Here is a 23,354-nt window from a genome sequence, read left to right on the forward strand (position 1 = left end):
GCAAGAAGAACTTGACTTTTTCAAATTCTCTAAGTGAGATGTTGCAGATTTGTGAACTTTCCTGATTAGACTATTGACACGGAGTGACAATGTGTAATTAAGGACACAGGATATGAGGAATTGTTTATTTAATCATGCACTGGCTGGTTGACAATGTGTGGAAGTGAATAAAAGAAATATGCCACCACATGTTTTATTTCTGTTGGTCTGCAAAAAAAGAACTGTGTCATGAAACTATTGGGTATGTGTCACTGTAGTTATCTCAGTTATCTAATTCCTGCTCACAAAACTTATCAGATTTTTAGTACAGAGCTAATAAAGTACATCAGGTATGATGAAGGTAACATCTGTATGGTTGACCACAGTGGCAGTCCTTAAACGCAAGCAAAACCATTTAGCATTTACATTTACAGGGGGATTCCTAATTATAACTGTACAATATTGATGAGATGTTTGATGGTATTGTTTGGGCATAAAGGGGGATTATTACAAGAAGATATACTACATTTACCTGTTGATGTTTCGAAACCCAGTGTTTCAGGACATTGAGAACTCTCATGGTGGCAGCTGTAAAAATTACAGATTCACGCTTCTTGGGAGAATGTGGATCAACACCTGCAAAAGAGAACAAATGTATAAAACTTATACATATAGCCATTTTATGAAAGTCATGCTGGAGAAATCTGAGATGGTATTCAGTTTGTGAACCTTTCAACAGTTCTATCAGTGATTCTGAGTTTTGATACAGAGTAATTCCATTTTCTTATGCATTCTTATGATAATACTATTATGTTATCCTATTTTGTATGAGCAACCAAAATGAACATATGACCTGAAAATAATAGTAAATATGAAGCTGCATGATGTTTTACCCCCATACCTCCATAACAGTTTAAGTATATATCACTGGAAAAGCTTACACAAACTGTAGATCATGTTTATAGCACTATCTCATTGATCTCATGAATTATCTGCATCTTTCAATAAACCAAAACAAGATACATCTCCATGTTATTGCAAATTACCAATGAGCAAAACAAAATACTGTGATACACGTAATTTACTGGCTACTGCTGGGGACTGAGTGTAAAATCAGGATTGATAACTGGATCATCCCAACTGATTAATAATCAAAATTATAATCCGTTTGCTGTTTTACAATATTAAGTTCAGTAAAACCAGATCACACATAACAAAAACAAACACGAATAGTCAATTCCCGTTAATCCGACATTGTTGGTTGCATAAAATTATGTCGAATAAATGAGTATGTTGGATAAACGAAATTAACCCATATCAACGTTTGTGATCGAAAATCGGACAGCCGTTGTCTCGCATTAAAACATGTGATTTGTAATCGCACACACGTGTTGTGTTCTTAATTTCTTGTGTTAGCAATCCTACTGCTATTGGTCTATAATGCTGTTAATACTTGATCTGTCTGGATGTCCTCCAAGCTTCAGTATCTTGAATGTCAGGATATTTTGAAGCTATAACATGGTTACCGCTACGATGGAGATAAAAGGGTTCGACTGTAATACAAACTGCCAGGAGAAGAAAAAACACAACAGCCATGTGTATTGCTGTATAACCCAACTATGAGAGGTTAACAAGTCAGTAGTATAGGGAATGGTGATTCTGCACCACTGCCACTGGAGCCAGATTTATACTACTACTACTACTACTACTACTACTACTACTACTACAGAGGTAATTGTTCATGCAAAAAACACGTTGCGGTCAAATAATCATCTTGAGACTAAGCAAAATTGTAATGAAAAGGGTTCTGGCTCACCACGACCCGAGCCATTCCTGAACCCTATCAATGCTTCTATGTTGTAAATGATATAAATTTTTATAGGTAATGGTGATTCTGGACCACTTCCACTGGAGCCAGATTTATACCCCTATACAACTACTACAGAGGTAATTTTTTATGCAAAACCTGTGATGCGATTCAACGATTGTCATGCGTTGTATTAAAAGAAACATCAATATTAATTAATAATGGATAAAATTTACTATAGCCCGTAAGGATATTTGAAAGGTATAGGAGCAATACAAAAATTAGCCACTGTGGCTTAGGCATCTAAAGAAGTGTCCAAGGATTGGTTAAAGAAACAGGCAATATGGCAAATATACTTACCTGCCCCAATTATATATATAAAAGTTTGATATTTTTACAACGAATGAAGTTCATCAGGCTGACCTCTTGTTTCTTCCTCATGATAAGGTAAGATGCAAAACATATAAATGACATGACTTCCAAATCTTCAGCACCGTGGCAAAGAACAAAAACTTTCGGATAGAGTGAGTGTGAGATATTTATACCAGCACGGTGAACTCGAAGGAGGCCAACGTCGTACAACCAATCTGATTTGGTCTCTTAAGATATATAACATGAGTTGATTGGTTATGAAATTTTCTATATTATCTTAAAGATGTATTACAGTATTAACGCCCTAAATAAACCATAAGCATAGGTAGTTACACCATCCTTATCAATCCATCTCTTTGTATCTAAGGGGGATAACATATTTTTATTCATTGAAATGAGTTGGGATTGGTGAACAAGCTTTACAGCTTATGTTAACACCGCTCCTATACAACATATATTACATATTGAAATGAAGGATGTGACGTCATCGATATAGACATTATTTAAATAATATGTTTGTACATATTACATCAAATACAAATACAAAGTGAACATAAATAGAAAATTACAGCTTGTGTGTGTCTAACAAGTCGTTTGTAACAAAAGTAATAGTCAATCATGAGGTTATTGTCCGGTTAATTTAATTATTAATTTGTGAAGAGCTGAAACGTTTTGTCTTGATGATGAAATCGTGGACGGATTCAACTAATTTCTGGTTTTCAGAGTGAGCAAGTTCATTGTTTCCGTTCATAATAGTATCCAAGTTATAACCGGTAGTGTAAAAGTGCATATTAAGTCTTATCTGAGTAAAGTTACAGCAAGTAAACTCTGATATCCACATGAGCAACACGGACTGTCAATTAAATGTCTGTTATAATACTTATCGGCGTTTAGGTCGCTACAACCGAATCTGAGGCGGCAGTGAACGATTTGACAGAATCGAGTGCCATAGCTAAGGTCAAAATAAGTCTTATTTTCGGTTTTCGTAATTAGGTTTTTAAATTCTGACAGACTACTTGACTCTTTGGACTTTGGTCGAGCATTCCATAGGTGTATTGTGTCTGGTAAAATGGATTTGGCGTAAGAAGAAGTACGGCTATAAATTCCTTGTATTTCAGAACTGTTTCTTAAATTATAGTTTGTAGTTTCGGAGACAAAGTTTGGGATCAAATCACAAAGATAGTTTGGGAATTGGTTGTTATACATTTTAAAGAAAAATGTTAATTTTTGGCAGTATCTTCTATCTTGCAAGGATTGAGATTTAGTTTCATTATAAAGTTTCTTATGACTTGTGCAACGAATGGCACCACATATAGTTCTCAGGGCATCAAGATGTAAGCTTTCTAATATACGCTCAGACGTACAGTTATCCCAAATATGGGAACAATAGTCAAATGTTGGCAAGATATAGGACTTATACATAGTATCCAAGGTTTTACGTGATAATCGGTATTTCAAACTCCTCAGACAACTGATCATAGGGCAAACTTTTTGTACAATATCATTAATGTGATCAGTCCATGTACAGTCGCTTTGGAGTGTCACTCCAAAATGTTTATGACTTTTGACTTCTTTTATGATTGTTCCGTCCATAAGTAGGTTCGGCTTTAGAGACTGTTTAGCTTTACGTGAGAATTGGATGGTTTCGGTCTTATTTGGGTTAAATGTAACCTGCCATTTACGGGCCCATTGTGAAATTGTATCTAGATCATTGTTAAGACAGGTAGCAGCAACTGATGGATCTTCTATGATAACATATAATGGAGTGTCATCTGCAAAGAGACGAATGTTACTGTCAATATCACATACAATATCGTTAATGTTTATTAGAAAAAGGAGTGGTCCAAGGACTGAGCCCTGAGGTACTCCAGCTAGCACAGCTTTCTTGTCAGATTTGTACCCGTTAATTGCTACCCGTTGTACTCTATTTTCTAAATAACTTTCAAACCATTTTAATAGTTCGCCTTGGAGACCATGAGTTTTCAGTTTATTAATAATTCCTCTATGCCATACCTTATCAAAGGCTTTACTTATATCGCAGAAGACTGCTCTAACTTCTTTTCCTTCGTCAAGAGCTTTAGCTATGAAATTATACAAATAGGTTAATTGATTTGATGTGGAATCTCCTGGCATAAATCCTGATTGTAGATTTGTTAGTAGGTCGTTATCTCTTAGGAAGTTGAATACATATTTAAATACACATTTCTCAAAGACTTTCGATAAACAAGATGTGAGTGTGACAGGACAGTAGTTTGAACATTCATGTACGCTGTCTTTTTTGTGGATAGGTATTACTGATGCTTCTTTCCATAAACAGGGAAAAATTGACTGGCTAAGTGATAAATTAAACAATTTCGTAAGTATGGATGTTAGACTATTTGCGGTATATCTAAGTACTTTATTTCCTATTCCGTCCGGATCGGTCGCTTTTGATGTATCCAATGACAATAGAATATCTCTGACGTCATCGCGGGTTAGAGTGATGTTAGATAATGTTGAGTTACGGGGAACCAGGGGGTCGGGCACATCTCGATTTTGATCTTCAATTTTCGACTGAGCAGTAAAGTAGTTATTTAAGACATTGGCGATTTCTTCGGGGCCATTGTAGACTGTATCATTGAAAATAATTGTTGGGAATTGGCTGTTATCGTTGCGTGATTTTATAAACGCTTTAATCAGGCGCCACCACGTTTTGGTACAAGGCGAGTTATTAACAGTATCTTCAATTTTAGAGACAAATATTTGTTTAGCAGTTCTGATAGCGGAAGTACTGTAACTTTATTTCTTGCTGATCTGAAATTAGCCCACTTAGTTGGATGGTTACATTTTTTGGCAATTTTATGTAAACGATTACGTTTCCGAATCAAGGATCTGCAGGTCTGATGGTGACAGTCTTATTTGGTATGTGTTCATCACAGATCCTCGTAATTGCGGATGTTAAATTGGTTACAATTTTCTCTATATTTTTAGAAGAAAATAAACCTTCAACGTCAACACCTGTTCATACTTTCTGTATCAGCTAAGGGATAGTTATAAACCTTGCTCTTATAGTTTGTAGGGAGAGAAATTGGTTCTTTGATGGTCACATATATCGGACAGTGGTCACTGCAGATAGGGTCAAGAACTCCAGATTCGTTTACTGCTTTAACATTAGAAACAAAAATCAAATCTATCAAGGTACTTGAATGTGGTGTAATTCTAGTTGGTTCTGATATTATCTGTTTAAGATCATACATTAATTGAAGGTAATCTATTTTTGTTCGATTTTCCCGAATGACGTCAATATTAAAGTCACCGACAACGACAGTGTACATGTTCAGATCGACTGCATTACCGATAGATTCCTCAATCAGATCCCAGTACGCCGCACTCTTATCTGCTCGATAGACGGAACCGATTAGGTAAGAACGGTTTTTACATTTTATCTGTACCCATACCGCCTCAAGCCTAGGAATGTCAAGATAGCACAAATGTTTTGCGTGTAGATTACTTTTGACATTGATCGCGACACCGCCACCACGAGTCTTTCCTGAATGGTAGGTGGTATCCAGGTATTGCTATATCAACACATATCAATGTCTGCATGCAACCAGGTTTCTGTTAGACATATCATATCATATGATCAAAATTCTGCGTCAAGTAAATCAGTTTTATCTTTCAAACTGCGTACGTTCAAATGTATTATTTTAAGGTCTCTGAAATATTTCGGCCCTGGATTGGGGTGAATATCGCCACAGCATAGTAGGATGAGAGAAACAATTACCGATACGTGAGGGCTGTAGAGACACAACAACTTAAAATTATGAATGGATTTCATAAAACGGACAGCAAATTTTGAATGCACTTTTGCAGCAAAGGAACCCACTTCCTGCCTGTATTGTTCAATATCAGCCATAATCAAATATCATATCTACTGTCGTAACAGGTGGGACAGTGGGTTCCAGTAAGTGATGAAATGGAGGTAGACACACACAAACTGAACTAAGGTAAATAAAACATGTAATCAGGTTTGTTGTCATTTGATGTAGATATACACTACTGCCTAGAAGTTCATTCCCCTTACACGCATGGGCAATGCGTTACTCAACCAGTGTGCAACGCGTGACACACTCATTAGAGGGGGAACAAACTTTTGACCAAAGGAGGACCTGTCTTAAAGGGGCACTGATCTAACGCAATTCCCCGGATTGGTTGTTGCCTTTGTTATTGTTTTTTCCCCGTGAGTACCCGGATGATACGCAACGCAACTGAGCGTGACCAGAGACTGGGCTACCGTCTGCAAGGACAGCTAAATAAACTTGGGGGCTGGAGGCAATATTTGTTTTACGCATTTTTGAAACTATCTAAGTGATCAATTCAGAAACGAACACGGGTTATAATATCCCGAAACGATATATATCTTTTAAAATATTTGATTGTTACAGAGACACGTGAAGCAATGGTCATATAAAACAAGACAGATCTATTTAAACACAACAGTATTCATGTTATTCCCACAAAAACACATAAAGAAAGGAGACATTAGCAAATACATGTGTATTATCATTTTTCGTCAGGATAACAAAATTTTCTCTCCTTGTTACCACCTCCAGGTTCAGCTTAAAGGGGCACTGATCTAACGCAATTCCCCGGGACTGGTTGTTGGCTTTGTTATTGTTTTTTCCCAGTGAGTACCCGGATGTATAGCTTCTACTAGTTCGCGACCTCTGCTGCGCCATTCGTAAGCGCATTAGTCACTTTTATGGATACCGGTAGTAATAAGGGCGTATGGTCACATTGATCAACAAAATGAAATGCAGTTTTCGAGATAATAAGGAAATGTAGGTATCTTTGTGGGTAGCATCGGTAATGGTGACAATGTTTTGATAAGTCACTTGCTAGGTAATTTTGCGATTTTCGTTTACACTATTTTGACTTGCAACACAAAGTAAATATTTCACCTGAGCATTGCTTTTTTTATAGTGTGTATATTTTTTTACTGTCAAAATGTGTAACATATTTATTAAAAGTCTAAATATTCAGTTATTTTACAAAGTGACTGAAAACCATTTCCATCTGTATTATTATGATAACGAATTCCAAACATTTTGATGTTTAATGTCATCACCAAGAGACTGAAAATGTTACGTTGAAAAGTACATTTCTATGTTGTTTGGCTTCTAATCCTACATAATAATCTGTTGTGATGTTTGTAGGCCCTTTTGATCATCTTAATCAATCTGGACAGATATTTTAGTCAAAATGACTGAAATATTTACACATTTTATAAATTGCCTGAGAGAATCACATTTTACAAATTGACGGTAATATATACACGCTTACAAAGGAAAATACCTGTGAAAACAACGTCTATCGCGCATTGAAGAATTTCCCAACCAAGACGTAGAGAAACAAGAACGAATCGGTTCAAATGAAGGAAAACAAAATGCAAATACCATAATTACAACCTACCAAATTTATGTGTATAAATTTTAGGCAGCTTCCTTGTTCGAGGAATGTATCCGTGAATATCCACACAAAGGAACAATATCCCACTCGTTTGCAGCTGTACAAAGAAACTTATTCGATGTCTCGTGTCTCTGTAACAATCAAATATTTTAAAAGATATATATCGTTTCGGGATATTATAACCCGTGTTCGTTTCTCAACTGATCACTTGGATTGTTTCAGGTGTTTCACATAGGTGTCAAGTCTCAAGGGTCGGCTGAGAAAGCCCACGTGACAACTATTTTCATAACGTCCACGGTTCTTAAAAAATCGATTGAGTGATAGATAACAAGGATCAATCAATCAACGTATTATCAGTTAACCCTTTGAACAAAGTATGTTGTTTTTACATCGGCACTTCACGCCATGATATGAGTGTATTCCCTTTGTTTTAGTAAACCTAGACATGTAAACACTCACTTTTGACATATCCACTGCGCAAGATAACAGTAATTAATCAATCAACGTATTTCCTGTTGATCCTTTGATGTCTGGGAATGATCAGTTGATTTACAAAAAAAGTAAAGCAACTGACCATACATCTCTTGCTGGGCTGCCACGTGCATATTACATAACACACATTTCACCTCACTTCAAACCTGGATTTAGATTGAATAATTACCCCAGACACAATAAATGCCAAATGGGAACCTTTGTCAGGTAATCTAAGTGGTGCTACCACTAATTGTACCTGTAATAAATTCATTAACTGAGCATCAAGTGAATGACGACAAATGCACAAGTGTAGGGTAATACGAGAAAACGTGGATGACAACAAGGGAGTAGTAATCGTATTATCGACGCAATCTGAAATCCAAAAATGCTTTCACTGCATGGATACTTTTTTTAGTATTAAACTATAACCATCTGGGGGTATTTCCAAATGACGACATCCGATGAGCTCCGCCGTTCTTTTTGACTGAAGAAATTAATTAACATGCGCCCTTTGTCGAAATCTTTATAGATCACAGTTAACCAATCAGTTTTTATGCAAAAATGCGTAAAACAAATATTGCCTCCAGCCTCCAAGTTTATTAAGCTGTCCTTGCAGACGGTAGCCCAGTCTCTGGTCAAGCTCAGTTGCGTTGCTTATCATCCGGGTACTCACTGGGGAAAAAACCATAACAAAGGCAACATCCAGTCCGGGGAATTGCGTTAGACCAGTGCCCCTTTAATATCATCACCAAGTACAGTTCTGTATTGTTTGGCTTCTTTTCTTTGCATAATTAATATATTGTGATGTGTTTAAGCTCTTTTGATCGTCTTTATCATTTTTAGTCAGTCGGTTAAATAGATGAATGGATTATTCAGTCAATTTGTAAAATGACAATTTGGAAATACCCCAGATGGTTATAGTTTAATACTAAAAAAAGTATCCATGCAGTGAAAGCATTTTCGGATTTCGGATTGCGTCGATAATACGATTACTACTCCCTTGTTGTCATCCACGTGCATATCACATAACTCACATTCCACCTCACTTCAAACCTGGATTTAGATTGAATAATTACCCCAGGTACAAGAAAGACCAAATTTGAACCTTTATAATCTGAGTGGTGCTACAACTAAGTATACATGTTATAAATTCATTAACTGAGCAGCAAGTGAATTACGACAAATACACAAGTGTAGGGTTATACCAGAAAATGTGGATGACAACAAGGGAGTAGTAATTGTATCATCCACGCAATCCGAAATCCGCAAATGCTTTCACTCAGGGATACTTTTTTATTATTAAACTGTAACCATCAGGGGTATTTCCAAATAACGACATCCGATGAGCTTTCGCCGTTATTTGTCTGTTTGTTTAGGCTGAAGAAATTAATTACCATGCGCCCTTTGTTGAAATCTTCATAGATCACGGGTAACCAATCAGTTTTCAAAAATGCGTAAGCTTATTTAGCTGTCCTTGCAAACTGGTAGCCCAGTCTCTTGTCACGCTCGGTTGCGTTAACGAGCAAATTGACTCACGGCAGCTAGAAAGCCCAAGCGGAAATCCAAAGGTCGTATTACCTGAAGAATCAACCTTCATTTGCGAAATATCTACTGCTCTCAAAATTAAAGTCAGAACTTTCTAACCAAGGATTACCAGTTGAAACTGGTCGATGGCTGAACATTCCCAGGGAAGACAGCCAGTGTCCACTCTGTGAATCTTTCGCTGTGGGAGATGAATTGCATTATTTATTCCAATGTGAAGCTTTGCACCAACGGCGATATGAACTCTTAAATAAGCGATATCTTAAGTTTCCAAACATTTAAGAAAATTATGACCACTAACAGTGTAAGAAATCTAAAAGGCCTATCTTAATTCCTTAACAATGTGTACAATACAATTGGTAAATTGTATTAGTATCCACGTATCCTATTTTTATTATTTTTGTTAAATTGTACATAATAAAAATTGTAGATAATTGTATGTCATGTTATTCTAAGAATAAATGAGTTTGAGTTTGGGTCCGACACCCGAGAAGAAGCCAGAGATAAGTGCCCCTTTTTGAATAGTTTACAATCATGTGTTTTAGGGTTAGCTGAATTGGCTTAAACATATTTTTATTTCAAAAGAAATCTGGATCGGTAAACAAGCAAAACTTGCTTATGTAATACCTCTCCAGGTAACAACTTAACAACAGCTGGATATATATAAGAGAGTGATGAACATAAACATACAAAATGCACAAATGAAATACACGAAGCCAATACACTGAAGCAAGTGGTGTCTGTGAAATAAGGTAATGCAGTTTTCCTTTACTACATGCATAAAATTAAGCTACTCAAACCTTTTGCTTTTGACAATGATGTCGTGAACTGATTTAAGAAGAGTCATGTTTGTAGAACTGCTTAACTACTGCCACGTAATATCATTTTTAGACCATACCCATGTGTATAGAAATACACAGTGTTTCTGATATTATCGTATTTTTTGACAGTTATAGAAATTGTGAATTGCATCTTCAAGGTGATATCCACAAGTGCAGTCTGGTATGTCTGATACATGTCGTCTAAACTTATCAGCGTTTAAGTCACTGCAGCCAAGCCTAAGGCGACAGTGGACAATTTGGCATGATCTATGAAAATATTTGAAGTCAAAATTATTAGTAATTGCATCAGAACGATTAATTAATGATTTGATTTCTTTTAATGAGCGAGCATTAGTTACTTCATCGGATAGAGGGTTCCGCAGGTTGATCATATCCAGAAGAAATTATTATTAAGCATAGGTCTGTGTTCTACATTTGATTGTTTGTATGTTGAATCTATTTCTAAGGTTATATTTGCTGTTATCGGTGAATTGAATATACACTTTTCAAATATTTTGGCTAAGCAACTTGTGAGTGCTACAGGTCTATAATTTGAGCATTCATGTTCACCGCTGACACCGCATCAGCCCGGCAGTGGACTTGACACAGTTATTTGCACACCGATTATATAACTCCTACAGACAGGGTGGGGTGGTTGTTTAAAGCGAAACGGACGACCCCGTCTTTTATCTAATAAATGCTGTGCGGCGCCTTTGATCTTGCCTCAAAACATACACCTTATAGTAGTAAACGACGATCAGGATGGCCTGGAAATAAACACAATTCTGTCTGCCCAGTGTATCCACAATTAACTAGAATGCTTCATATCCACAAATATATATATAGAAAATAGATATTTGCCCACAGCAAATATTCATTTGCTTAATTGCATCAGTGTGGTTTATCAGAACATGTACAATGCTTTCTTACGCTTGGTGAAGCAGACTGAAATTGAACATTAGGATAACGTCAGCAGGGATAAAAGAGGTCATACCAAAGAACTTTATTTACTAGTGGAAAAGTCAGACATTCCGATCAACCACTACAAGGCTCGGCCGGATCTCAAGGTTGACCAGATCAACACCCCAAAGGAACATCTCTACGCCAAACAAGGAGTCCCTTTCGTCATGGTGCACAAGAAGGGGGGACAGGACATCGAGTACAATATCACAAACTACACAGACTTGTACCACTTCTTCCAGAGTAGTGGCGTACCGACCTCAAACCACTTCGTCGCCAATACCGCCGCCCTCCTTGCCAAGAGTCTCTACCAGAACCCCGACCCCCAGGATGAGAAGCTGACCAAGAGACTACTAGAAGGATACCGCCGCTAGACTTCTAGCCACACATGATCGCCAGCCGACGCCGTGCCTTCCCACGCTTGCCCCCCCACCCCCAGGCCCAAACTTTTCCATATTATTGAATATTCTTTTATCACCCACTCCCACCCAGCCAAACCCCAACCCCCTTAACTTTGTTAGAATAGGCTGTAAACTTATATTTTTTGGGGTTGTGTGTACTTCTTTATTTAATCATTACGCTTTTTTACCCTAATAGTATAAGTGCTCCCCGTGTGCGAGATAGGCTTAAGTCGGAAAGCGCACGTTAAATCTCCGAGGTACCTATCTACCAGAACTTTATTTGCTGTTCTGGTCATACATAAATATATGTAAGTTACGTACATGGGGAGGCTAGATTATTTACAGCTAACAGCAATATAGTGCAAATATTATGTTCAATAAAAGAAAACGCTGATATATCTATAACACACTTTTTGTACTATTAAACAAACTGTGGACTTTTAAGACATTTTCGCTTATTGTAATAACATCTAGCTATCAAATCATGTCTATCTCTGAAATCCACAAGCATAGTTGCTGTCAAACCTAAAAAACATATTCAGGGAGGTCAGTTTTGACTTGCCAAGCACCTTAAGGTGAGTTTATTGTCCCTTCAATACTAGTATATGGCTGGAAGCTGTTTCTCGGACTGTTATGAGTTATGATGTATTTTATGATATTACTGGGGAATGTTCAAATTAGTTACTCTCATTTAATCCAACGTTCTAACTGTCAACTGTCTCAACAGGACCATAGGTTTGGTTATATATCTCCTCCCCGTCTCTATGTCTTAAGTTGTTAATCGGTAACTGCGGTCCAAATGTATCAACTTATTCATCTATTGTTGCAAACTTGACTGATTTAAACATATCTAATTGATCATGAACTACTCAGTCGTCAAGCACCTGTATCAGAAATGTAAAACCAGCCATGTTTCATGTAGTCCCAATATCACTGAAAAATGCTGATGAAACGTGACATATAAATTTACTCACAGACAATATATTTTTCGTGAGAGTGAAGCACAATTTTATTAAAGTTTTATTAACAATTTCATAAACTATAAAAATATTAAAATTCATCATCACTTGCCAAGTTTATGAAAATGTCCCCATTTGGGAGATGTCACATATAAACAAGGATTCGAACTAAGTTTGATCGTCTTTGACACTGAGGTTTATCCCCACTTTGCCAGCAAACTGCAGAAGATTAACAGTGAGTGAGTGAGCATCGTTTCTATGTTTATACAAGAAAAGATGTTATGCCAAAAACGCTCACAGTAGTTAGTGAGTAAACTCACGACCTGTCATGACCTGGTTGAGTGACTTCCTCCAATCAACGTGAAAGGATTACCCACAGAGAAAGAAAGGATTAAAGTCACCCATAAATCTTATCCTAATGTAGTACTCCAACTTCTAAATGCCTCTCAAAGAAGGATTAAAATCCTAAAGATATCCTATCTACGTGGTATAGGTACTCACAACCTCTAATAATAAACTGTTACGTTTGGTATCCCCAGCAATACTCCCTATGGTCATTGGGCAAATGTAAAAATCACAAACCCTAACGAGATTCTGTCTACATGGTCACACCCGGTGATTGTGAAGATCTCAAATTCTATCAACAGTCAGACAGCATGGCTGTTCATATTCATTTACAGCATCCTCTTATAATTAGTATAAAAGTGTCCCACACAAAACCTTCTTTTATTTATTCTTTCAAAATACAAAACAGCAAGTGGGGTGTGGGGAAATGGGACATATTCCTACGTGAAATAATGAGACATTAGTAGTGGTGACGGCTATATCATAATTGTACTGTCTAAAGCATAAATTTGGCGAACGAAAAACGTTATATTTGCAATCAAATGGAATGACTCGTGTGGGCAAATGAATATGTTCGCAATCCACAAACAATCATTTTATTAATGGCGAACATTTACCAACCCGCGACAATCGTGTCAACACGGGGGTTCCCCTAGCAATAAACTCGCATCTAAATTCACAACTGTTCTACTGTCGGCTGGCCATAATGGCTAGACGGGACCCTAGTGGAATGGTTCATGCCATAAAAGTCTAACAACCGAACACTAATTAAGATGGGCCGACCTTGTATTTACGGTCTGGTTGAACACAGCTCAATGGCCGCTCATTATCTCAAATTTCACATCTCACTGTTTTGTTTTATCTCACTATTCATTTGATAATTTTGTCAACTTCAACTGGAACCTGGTCCCGTGTTACACGTGTGGCACACGGGTTGCACACGCGCTGCACACCCATGTCCAACGGGTGCTCACCCCGTGTGCAACCCGTTGAGCACCCGTGTCACATGCGTGTGTTACACGCGTTCTCAACGCGTGTTAGGGGAATGAACTTTTAGGCAGTAGTGTAGGTCAAATGACATGCTGTAGTATGATTCTAAATGAAACACTGAACACAAAGAAAAGAAAAAAGAAAGGAAGATAAAGTTAACCATAACCATGATCTTAATGAAAGAACTTAATGGAGAAACAAAAAGGCAAACTGCTTTTTCATGGGAGGAAAAATCTTCGGGTTAATAATTTCAAGCTAGCACACTAGATATATACACAAAATATAAAATATACATACACACCCAAAGCGCATACCCTCGCCATTTTTCATACATACACGAATACATCAAACTGTTAACAATTGAACAAATACACGCACTTGTACCTGTATACACACACACCCTGATACATACGAGTGAACGCATGTATACACTTATTTATAAAAGTAATATTGAACATTCACACATATGTTACATACGTGTATCTTCTACACACATACACCCTACATTACAGTGCTTGTATTCCAGAGAATGTATACTGCACACATACTCCACTGCATGTTTGCTATGCTACTCACACTGTACATAATGCTTCTAAGCTATGTTACAAACACATCACACACATACAACATTCCAGAGAATGTATACTGCACACATACTCCACTGCATGTTTGCTATGCTACTCACACTGTACATAATGCTTCTAAGCTATGTTACAAACACATCACACACATACAACATTCCAGAGAATGTATACTGCACACATACTCCACTGCATGATTGCTATGCTACTCACACTGTACATAATGTTTGTGAGCTGTGTTACAAACACATCACACGTATACTACGCACACGCGCCACGAGCATTATAAATATCACAACCAATTTATCTCATGTTTGTACTAACATTTGCTACGTAAGTGCTACACTATGCATTATGCATGTATGCTAACTAGGGGGATAATGATGTCTTGTTCATTCTTAATCCATATATCCCGTGATTGACACTTCTTAAAGTGTTCATCTTGTGTTTGAATGTTCTACCATTGAATAATGCTTCTTTATACTGTTCGTGTTTGATATGCTCTTTTACCACATACTTCTTAACACCCTTAGCTTTTCTTATCGCCTCATTATCAGACTTCTTTAATGAATACATCTTAGGTCTTAATCCGACATACTCCGCAAAAGGAGTTCCAGCACATTCATCCTTCATCTTACCTAACACCTTTTTATTTACTGCAATGGATTGTCTTTAGGGTAATCCCTCGTATTGCACATATCTATTTTTTCTGCCATATCTTTATACACATCCTCTGTTTGTATTTCCATCAACAAAGCATCAGTATCGGTATATAACACCTCACATCTATCGCTGTATTGCTTCTTAAGTTCGTGTAATATAAGTCATACATTAAGTCTTTTGACAAATCAAGAATACTCATACCAACGTACACCTGTCTGTTGAATTTTATATTACTCTTCTGCATATGTAGTGCCGCTAAGTTGTTATCAAATATCTTACTTCTGTTAAAAGCCGGACTGGCTATAAGTTTCCTGATCCTTTCTTCTTCACTAGATCTGACCAATTTAACATCAACACGCTTCCTAAGATTCTCCATAGTTATACCAAATACTGAGTTATTTATCATGATATAACATTTATACTAAGTTATCATATAATAATTAGATCCACATCAAGTGCTTTTATGAGTTATCATGGTGTAATATTTATACATCATTTCATATAATTATAGTTTAGCAAGTAATACTTATCATCCGGTAAAATGCACATATAAAATATCAGTAGTTTCAGTTATACCTTTTTAGATAGATGCTAGCCTAAGGTACAGTCCGTTTGACTCCAAATGAGAAGCACGCATGCACTGCACGTTCCGTGGTAGGGGAAATGACAGAGCGTTAGAGGGGCCGTCACATGATAATTTCAGTTGCAAGCTGACTCGCTCATGCCATAGATCTCGTCATCGGAACTGCTGGTGCCTGAACCGACTGCCACTATTATAGGTTGGACTGTTGCTGGCCGAGTCCATCTCGTGACCAATAACGTGGCTCAACGACTGTGGCCACACAACGCCTCCATGTTTCTACTGTTACCCAGCCAAGGGATTCCTTTACAATTTGTTGTTCAACGTCTTGTAATTTGAACGATGTGTTCGATCGTCCAACGTCACCCTTGACGATGCCCCATACCAACTCGATTGAATTCAGGTCGCAGTGATAAGGTGGCAGTCGTAAGACAGCATGTCCCTGGCCCTTGATGTAACTGTCAACTTTATACACAGGATCAGGTTTCATAGTTTTGATGATTTCATAGAGCTGTGGTTTCGTCGCTCGAGAAGGAAAGGTAATGTTCCTCCGTTGCAGCCAAGTAACCATGTCTCCTTTACGGTTATTAGAGGTTGGAGTCTTGCTTTCTGGATCCTGCACACTATGGTACTGTGCATTGTCCTTGACAATGAGAGACTTGGTAGGCAGAGCAGGGACTGAATATCTTTCACCCACTCCAGAAATACATTGCCGTTCATTTATGTGTGGTAGTCCATGTTGTCTTTGGCCTTGGCTCTATAGACGAGGTCACAGTCTGGGAGAAAACCCTGACTAGCAGAACAAGCATGGAGAACTATGTGTCTTTCACCCTTTCCCATTGGTAACTTTCTACCAGACTCCTTACCAGGGGTCCGGAAAATTTAAAATCCCAATCGGACTTTTGCATTTAGGCCACGCCCCCTTCAAATAGCGTATTTTAGTACGACATTTCACACACATTACAAGTTTACGTATTCATAATATGATGAATTATGAATTGTTTCAATTTAAATTGTTTAATTCACCGGACAATTAATAACAAATAATATCATTTTAGATTTACATGGAAAAATGTTTGTTTCTGTTATAATAACGATCTGTTAACGTAGTGAACGGTCTAATTAATATTCATGAGTCTGCTCAAGTGTACGCGTTGTAACATTTGGATCGAGACTATTATCCCATATTTGGTTATCACGTGACCTCACGGGAAAAGGGTTTTTTTAAACTAAAGATTTTTTTTAAAACAAGACAGATAATTTAATCACAAATACTAAAATATCATTGATAGCAATAGTTATTTGAATACTTTTTTCATCTGTACTTAATTATTGACCATAAAAAAATTGGATATCGATCGTCCGAGAATGCAAAATGGCGGTCAATCAAGATTCAATATACGACTAGCTACTGAAAACAATAAAATCTGCAAATCCTCATTGTATGTCAACCAAGTGAAAGTCGTTAGCCACGACTTACAAAATGATCGTCCAGACTTTGAGGGTTTGGCAGATCCGCTCGACTGATCTGCATCGGTCGACTGGCTGTCGTCACGCTTTCGCTTCTTGTCTGAGGTTACGTATCGTAGCATTGTGAGGATAATGAGGTACATCGATGATGCAAGGTATTAATGTACAGTTGTAAACACCTTTCACTCAAATTAACAAGATGTTCTCAGTAATTAATTCTCGATTAATCAGTGTCAACTCAGTTTATTGCCTATTACAGTGATTGACAGATTGGACTATCATGTAGGTACGATGTATTTACAGCAATCAAAACAAACAAAGCTTGTCAGTGTAGTTAATCTTCATTGTGTTGCAACTGCAGACAGAAACTGCTCAGTCCTAACTGTTGATCATGTCCGGTCAAAATTTAAGAATGTCCGGACAATACTTTTTAAAATGTCCGGTAAGCAATATTTTAAAACGGACATTTGAGATTCCCAATCGGACATGTCCGGCGCATATGACGGTTTCCGGACCCCTGCTCCTTACAGTCACCACTGGGTACCCACTGACTGCTGGCTGTGTGTGACGCATTTACCCATGTCTCATCTAAGAAGACATCTAATTGTTTAGTAGATACAGGGGCATCCATTTGTTGTATTTCGTCTGCTTTCCTGAGCACAGCTTTTGAAAACCTTACTCTTGGAAACTCACCCTTTCCACAGGTTAAAGGTGTTGGCGGCGAATTGCATAAAGTGTTAGGTTCAGTTGTGTTAGATTTTGTCATTGAGGATCAGGAATTTTCTCAAAGATTCTATGTTCTGCCTACACTACCAGAGGCAGTGATACTAGGTGAGAACTTCCTTGATGACAATGATGCAGTCTTAGATTATAGCTGTCACTCCTTAATACTTAACAACAGCACCTCAGATAGGCAATATATCAATTTCATAGACAATTCAGTGCAAGAGATTTGTGGATTAGCAAAAACAATAGATCAGATTTACATCCCCCCTCAGAGTGAAATTCATTTCAAGGTTAGACTATCAGAGGCCAAAGAGGATTCCCTCATCCTCATTGAACCCATTGCTTCCCTCACTGCTCATTCTGAAGTAGCAGGTGGTAGAACTCTTTCTAAAGCAAAAAGCAAAACGGCTACATTTAGGCTTATGAATCCTTCCCAAGAAGAAAAGGTTCTAGACAAGGGTACAGTTGTAGGAAAATATAGTTACATTGACAAAGACTCTGTCTATGACATAGACTCTGACCAACCATTCATAAATACCGTTAACACTGGCAATGAGAAGAAAGACAATGACACCAGGGACTATGTTAAAATTGCACAAGAATTAGGATTTGATTTGACCAATACACAACTGACTCATAGACCAACAACACAGACTACTTAGATTTTTGGGACAAAATAGAGACATGTTTTCAAGGAGTCTTGCAGATTTAGGAAAGACTGACATGCACCAACATATCATTGACACTGGCAACCACCCATCCGTTAAGTGTAGACCATATCGCCAATCTCCTCATCTCCAAAAGGTCACCGAAGAACTTATAGATGATTTTCTGAAGTATGATTTGATCGAGGAGTCCACTTTTGTGCATTCAGCTCCCATTATCCTAGTCAAGAAACGTGAAGGCTCATATAGATTTGTTTGTGACTACAGAAAGTTGAATTCTGTCACTTTACCAATGTCATGGCCTCTTCCTGTTTTTGATGATGTTGTTGATCACATCGCCAATGCACAAGCTAAGATCTTCTCATCTTTAGACCTTGCTAATGGCTTCTTCCAAGTGCCACTGCATGAAGATTCAGAGCATAAAACTGCTTTTGTCACCCATCAAGGCCTTTATCAATTCAAACGTTTGCCCCAAGGTTTGACCAATTCTCCCCTTTGTTTTCAACAGGTCATGAGCAAAGTGCTAAGAAAATTGCTTTTTAAGGTTGCCCTGATTTACATGGATGATTTGATAATTTACAGCAAAAACTTTGAAGAGCATCTCCAACATTTGGAGCAAGTATTTTACTATCTCAAACAGGCAAAATTAACACTAAAGCCATCCAAATGCAACTTTGCAACAGACAAAGTTTCTTTTCTGGGTCATATTTTATCATGTGGAGGTGTTCAAGTTGATGACAAAAAGATTGAAGCAATTAGAACCTTTCCAGTGCCTAAATCACAAAAGCAGATTCGCTCCTTCTTAGGCCTCACAAAATTCTACAGGAAGTATGTGAAAAATTACACTCACAAAGCGCTTCCACTGAATGCTTTGATAAAGAAGCATTCAGAGTCAGAAGTAGGAAAGAAACCAAAGTTCCAATGGTCACTTGAGTGTGATCAGGCATTCAACACACTCAAACATGCTATGAGTAATACACCTGTTCTGGCTTATCCAAACTTTGACAAAGAATTTCTTCTCGCAACTGATGCCAGTGATATGAGCATAGGTTTTGTTTTGAGTCAAAAAGATGAGAAAAATAATGAACATCCAACAGCTTTTGGTGGTAGAGCTCTTCATGGCAGCGAAAAGAATTGGAGCATAACAGAAAAGGAAGGATTAGCCCTAGTTGAAGCAATTAGATCATTTCGTCCATACCTTGCAAATTCCAAATTCACAGTCTACACTGATCATATAGCATTGAAATGGCTGAAATCCATCAAGGATGCCACAGGTAGGTTAGGGCGATGGTCTTTGGAACTTTCTACCTACACATTTGACATTGTTCACCGCAGCGGCAAAGCCAATGGGAATGCCGATGCTCTCTCACGTAGGGAATATGAGGAAAATATTAACTGTAATGATCAGACAGAAGAAGATGCTGAGAAAACAGTCTTCTCAGTAACTTCAACTCAGCAAAAATAAATCAACTAGCAGTACCACAATCTTGCCAAACACACATTCATCCACACAGGTCACACAGACAACTCAGACTGAGGATATTTGCACACCTATTGTCAATCACTTAGAATCAGACACACAGACAACACATTGGTCAGTCACCTTTGAATATGAAGAGGATTATCAGTCAGTACCAGTTAATGTTGTTGCAGCATTACATGATAAAAATGCTGATGTTACTCAAGACACATTGATTGAAGTATAAAAGAACATACAAATTTACGTCATCTACAAAGGATTTGTCCAGATTTCATCCAAATCTTTGACTACAAAGAGGATGATGTCCTTCCACAAGATGAAAAATTTCGTCAAAAGATTCTTATCGAAGCCAATACTTTTGAAATTGATGAAGGCATCCTATACCGATTCGTTCCACAAAGACAGAAAGGCCATGCAGACAAGTTCATTAAACAGCTGGCAGTCCCAAGAACCCTCAGGAATCAAGTCCTGCAATCCTACCATGACTCAGAGTTTGGCGGTTGCCACCACGGGAAAGAAAAGATGCACAACACCATGAGACCTAAGTACTACTGGCCCAAAATGTACAGCGATATTGCTAGTTATGTCCAGATGTGTGAGGTATGTCAACAGACCAAGAGGCACTACCATGGCAAGAAGGCACCACTTCGTCCACTACCTGTAGAAGAGGTCTTCACCCGATGGCACTTTGACATTCTCGGTCCCCTGCCAACAACACCAGACAAGTACAAGTACATTTTGGTCATCACAGATGCATCATCCAGATGGTGTGAAGCCTTTCCACTTCGGACCAAAGAAGCCAAAGAAGTAGCAGATGTTCTCGTCAGAGAAATATTTTGTCGGTATGGCGCTCCAAGGACCTTAATTTCAGACAGAGGTCAGAACTTCATGTCGAAACTTATCAAAGCAATATGTGAACTTTTGGCAATTAAATTTACCCATACCAGCCTCAAACAAACAGCTGTGTAGAAAGTAATTGATTGATGTAAGAATTGAGCCTAAGAGCCTATTGTAACAAGTCTCAAATTGATTGGCCCCGTTTTATTCCTGGCATCATGATGGCCTATCGGATGGCCCCAAATTCATCAACACAAAAATCCCACTACGTTATGCTTTTTGGCTGAGAAATGAGAGCTCCACAAGATGTAGCATTAATTCCAAAAGAAAATTTAGGCCACAATAACAAGTTATCTTTCAAATTTGCTTGAGGAGCTGGAAATCACTAGAACAATTGCAGCTGAAAACACTGCTCAGGCTAAGGAGGTGTATTCAGAACAATATAATCGAAAGGCTAAAGAACCAGAATTCGCCCCAGGTCAAAGAGTTTGGCTTTATTGTCGAAAAGTTGAAAAAGGCCTTTCCAACAAATTAACCAAAAAGTGGTATGGTAGCTATTATATCATCCATACTGGTCCAAATTATACCTACAAACTACGCCGAGGTTCTGACGACAAAATACACAAACCACTGGTCCATGCCAACCGTCTGAAGCCATATTTTGATCCTGCTGATCGTCCACAGTATCCTCCAGAACCATACCTCAATGACACCAGTTACATAGATTCAGGAGTCATTCAGACAGCAACTATTCCCAGTCGACAAGCCCAACTTATCAAGAAACTAATCTTAACAAGAAACTAATCAATCACCTCATCGACAGAAAGGCAACAAAGGACAATTCCAAAACTAAGGCAGACACTTCCAGCAACAAGAATTCGAAGCAAAAGACCCTAACAAAGAAAAAAAACCCTGCTCCAAATACAACAGCAAAACCTGCAGGTTCCAGCACGACAATTACCAAGGAAAATCATGCCACACCAGGTCCTAGTGCTCCAACAGAGGTAAATGAAAAAGTAAACAAAGGGAAAAGAGGAGTAAATAGTAAGTATCACCAGCCAAAATCCAGAAAACAACTTGACGACAGCCAGGTACAACCTCCAAGTCAGAGTCAAACATCAGGTAATCAAACCAAGGATATACCTCCTTTTTTCAATCCAGAGGACATCCACTCAATTGTAAGTTCTAAGAGAGCAAATGGCAAAATCTACTACAGAGTGAAATGGAAGGATCCAGAAAGAGGAAACACATGGGAGTATGGCAGCAGCATTCCAGACTCCATATGGAGAGAATTTCACCTCAAAAGAAGTATGTCAGGAAAACGACGAAAACATCCACTGAAGAATCATAAGTTTTTCGACCATAAGGAATCAGTATAAGACAATAAATCAGTCAATGTTCTGTTAGGGAATACATGTTATGGGCATTGAAATTATTCAAGGAGACTGCTATGTCAAGGTCTCATATACCAATAACAAAGATGATCATGATTACCTCACACACTATTTTGAAAGGGTTCCTCCCTACCTCATACAGCGCTACCTTGATGATAGCTGGAAGGATATCTCTGAGTGGTCTTGTGGAGAAGATAATCCTCCATATGATCCAGATGAACTACCAATTTATAAATCCAAAAGGGTTATTTTTCTACATAAAGACTTGGGAAACATCAACACCTTTTACTACCGTGCTACAACCACATACCGTAGTCCCCATCAACCATACCAGGATCAACTCCCCATATATACTTGTAGATGCCAAATGAAAATATTCTTGTGCAAAATACAAAATCTCCTAAATAAACGGTGCAAATCACTAAACAGCTATTAGCTGTATCTTGTTATGTTTACTTGTGTCCAGTCTTTTCACTATGGGTCACCAGTTTCGCCAGTTGGGAACAAATGGCATCAGCCTGATCATCTGAGTTATTTGTATCACAACAAATTTTTGAGCATTGACCTGATCAACCAATCTCAAAAGCGAAGTGAAATGAGCCAACCAAAGCAAACCATAATGAATCGAAATGAGTCAAACCAAAACGAACCATAACGAATTGAAATGACTCAAACCAAAACGAATCAAAATGAGTCAAACCGAAGCAGATCAAACCGTACCGAAGCGAAATGAACCGAATTGAACCGAATGAAATCGAACTGTATCGCGAATCTCATCAAAATGACTCAAACCAAAGCGAACAGAAACCGTAATGAAACAAAGCAAACCATACTGCAAATTGAACCGAAACCATACCGAA

The 23,354-nt window shown here is 37.9% G+C and overlaps 1 protein-coding gene across 2 annotated transcripts in view; it reads right to left on the reverse strand.

Moving 5' to 3' along the window:
- Positions 1–23,354, reverse strand: part of LOC124136483 (ras-specific guanine nucleotide-releasing factor 2-like) — a 977,843-nt gene that overhangs the window by 317,533 nt on the left and 636,956 nt on the right. For both annotated transcript variants that reach the window (XM_046502407.2, XM_046502406.2), the window contains one exon: positions 512–615. In XM_046502407.2, the coding sequence (XP_046358363.1) occupies positions 512–615 (104 nt within the window). The remainder of the gene's footprint in view (positions 1–511; positions 616–23,354) is intronic.

Source organism: Haliotis rufescens, unplaced genomic scaffold (assembly GCF_023055435.1).
Source record: "Haliotis rufescens isolate VD_foot unplaced genomic scaffold, xgHalRufe1.0.p SCAF_1, whole genome shotgun sequence".
NCBI classification, from domain to species: domain Eukaryota; kingdom Metazoa; phylum Mollusca; class Gastropoda; order Lepetellida; family Haliotidae; genus Haliotis; species Haliotis rufescens.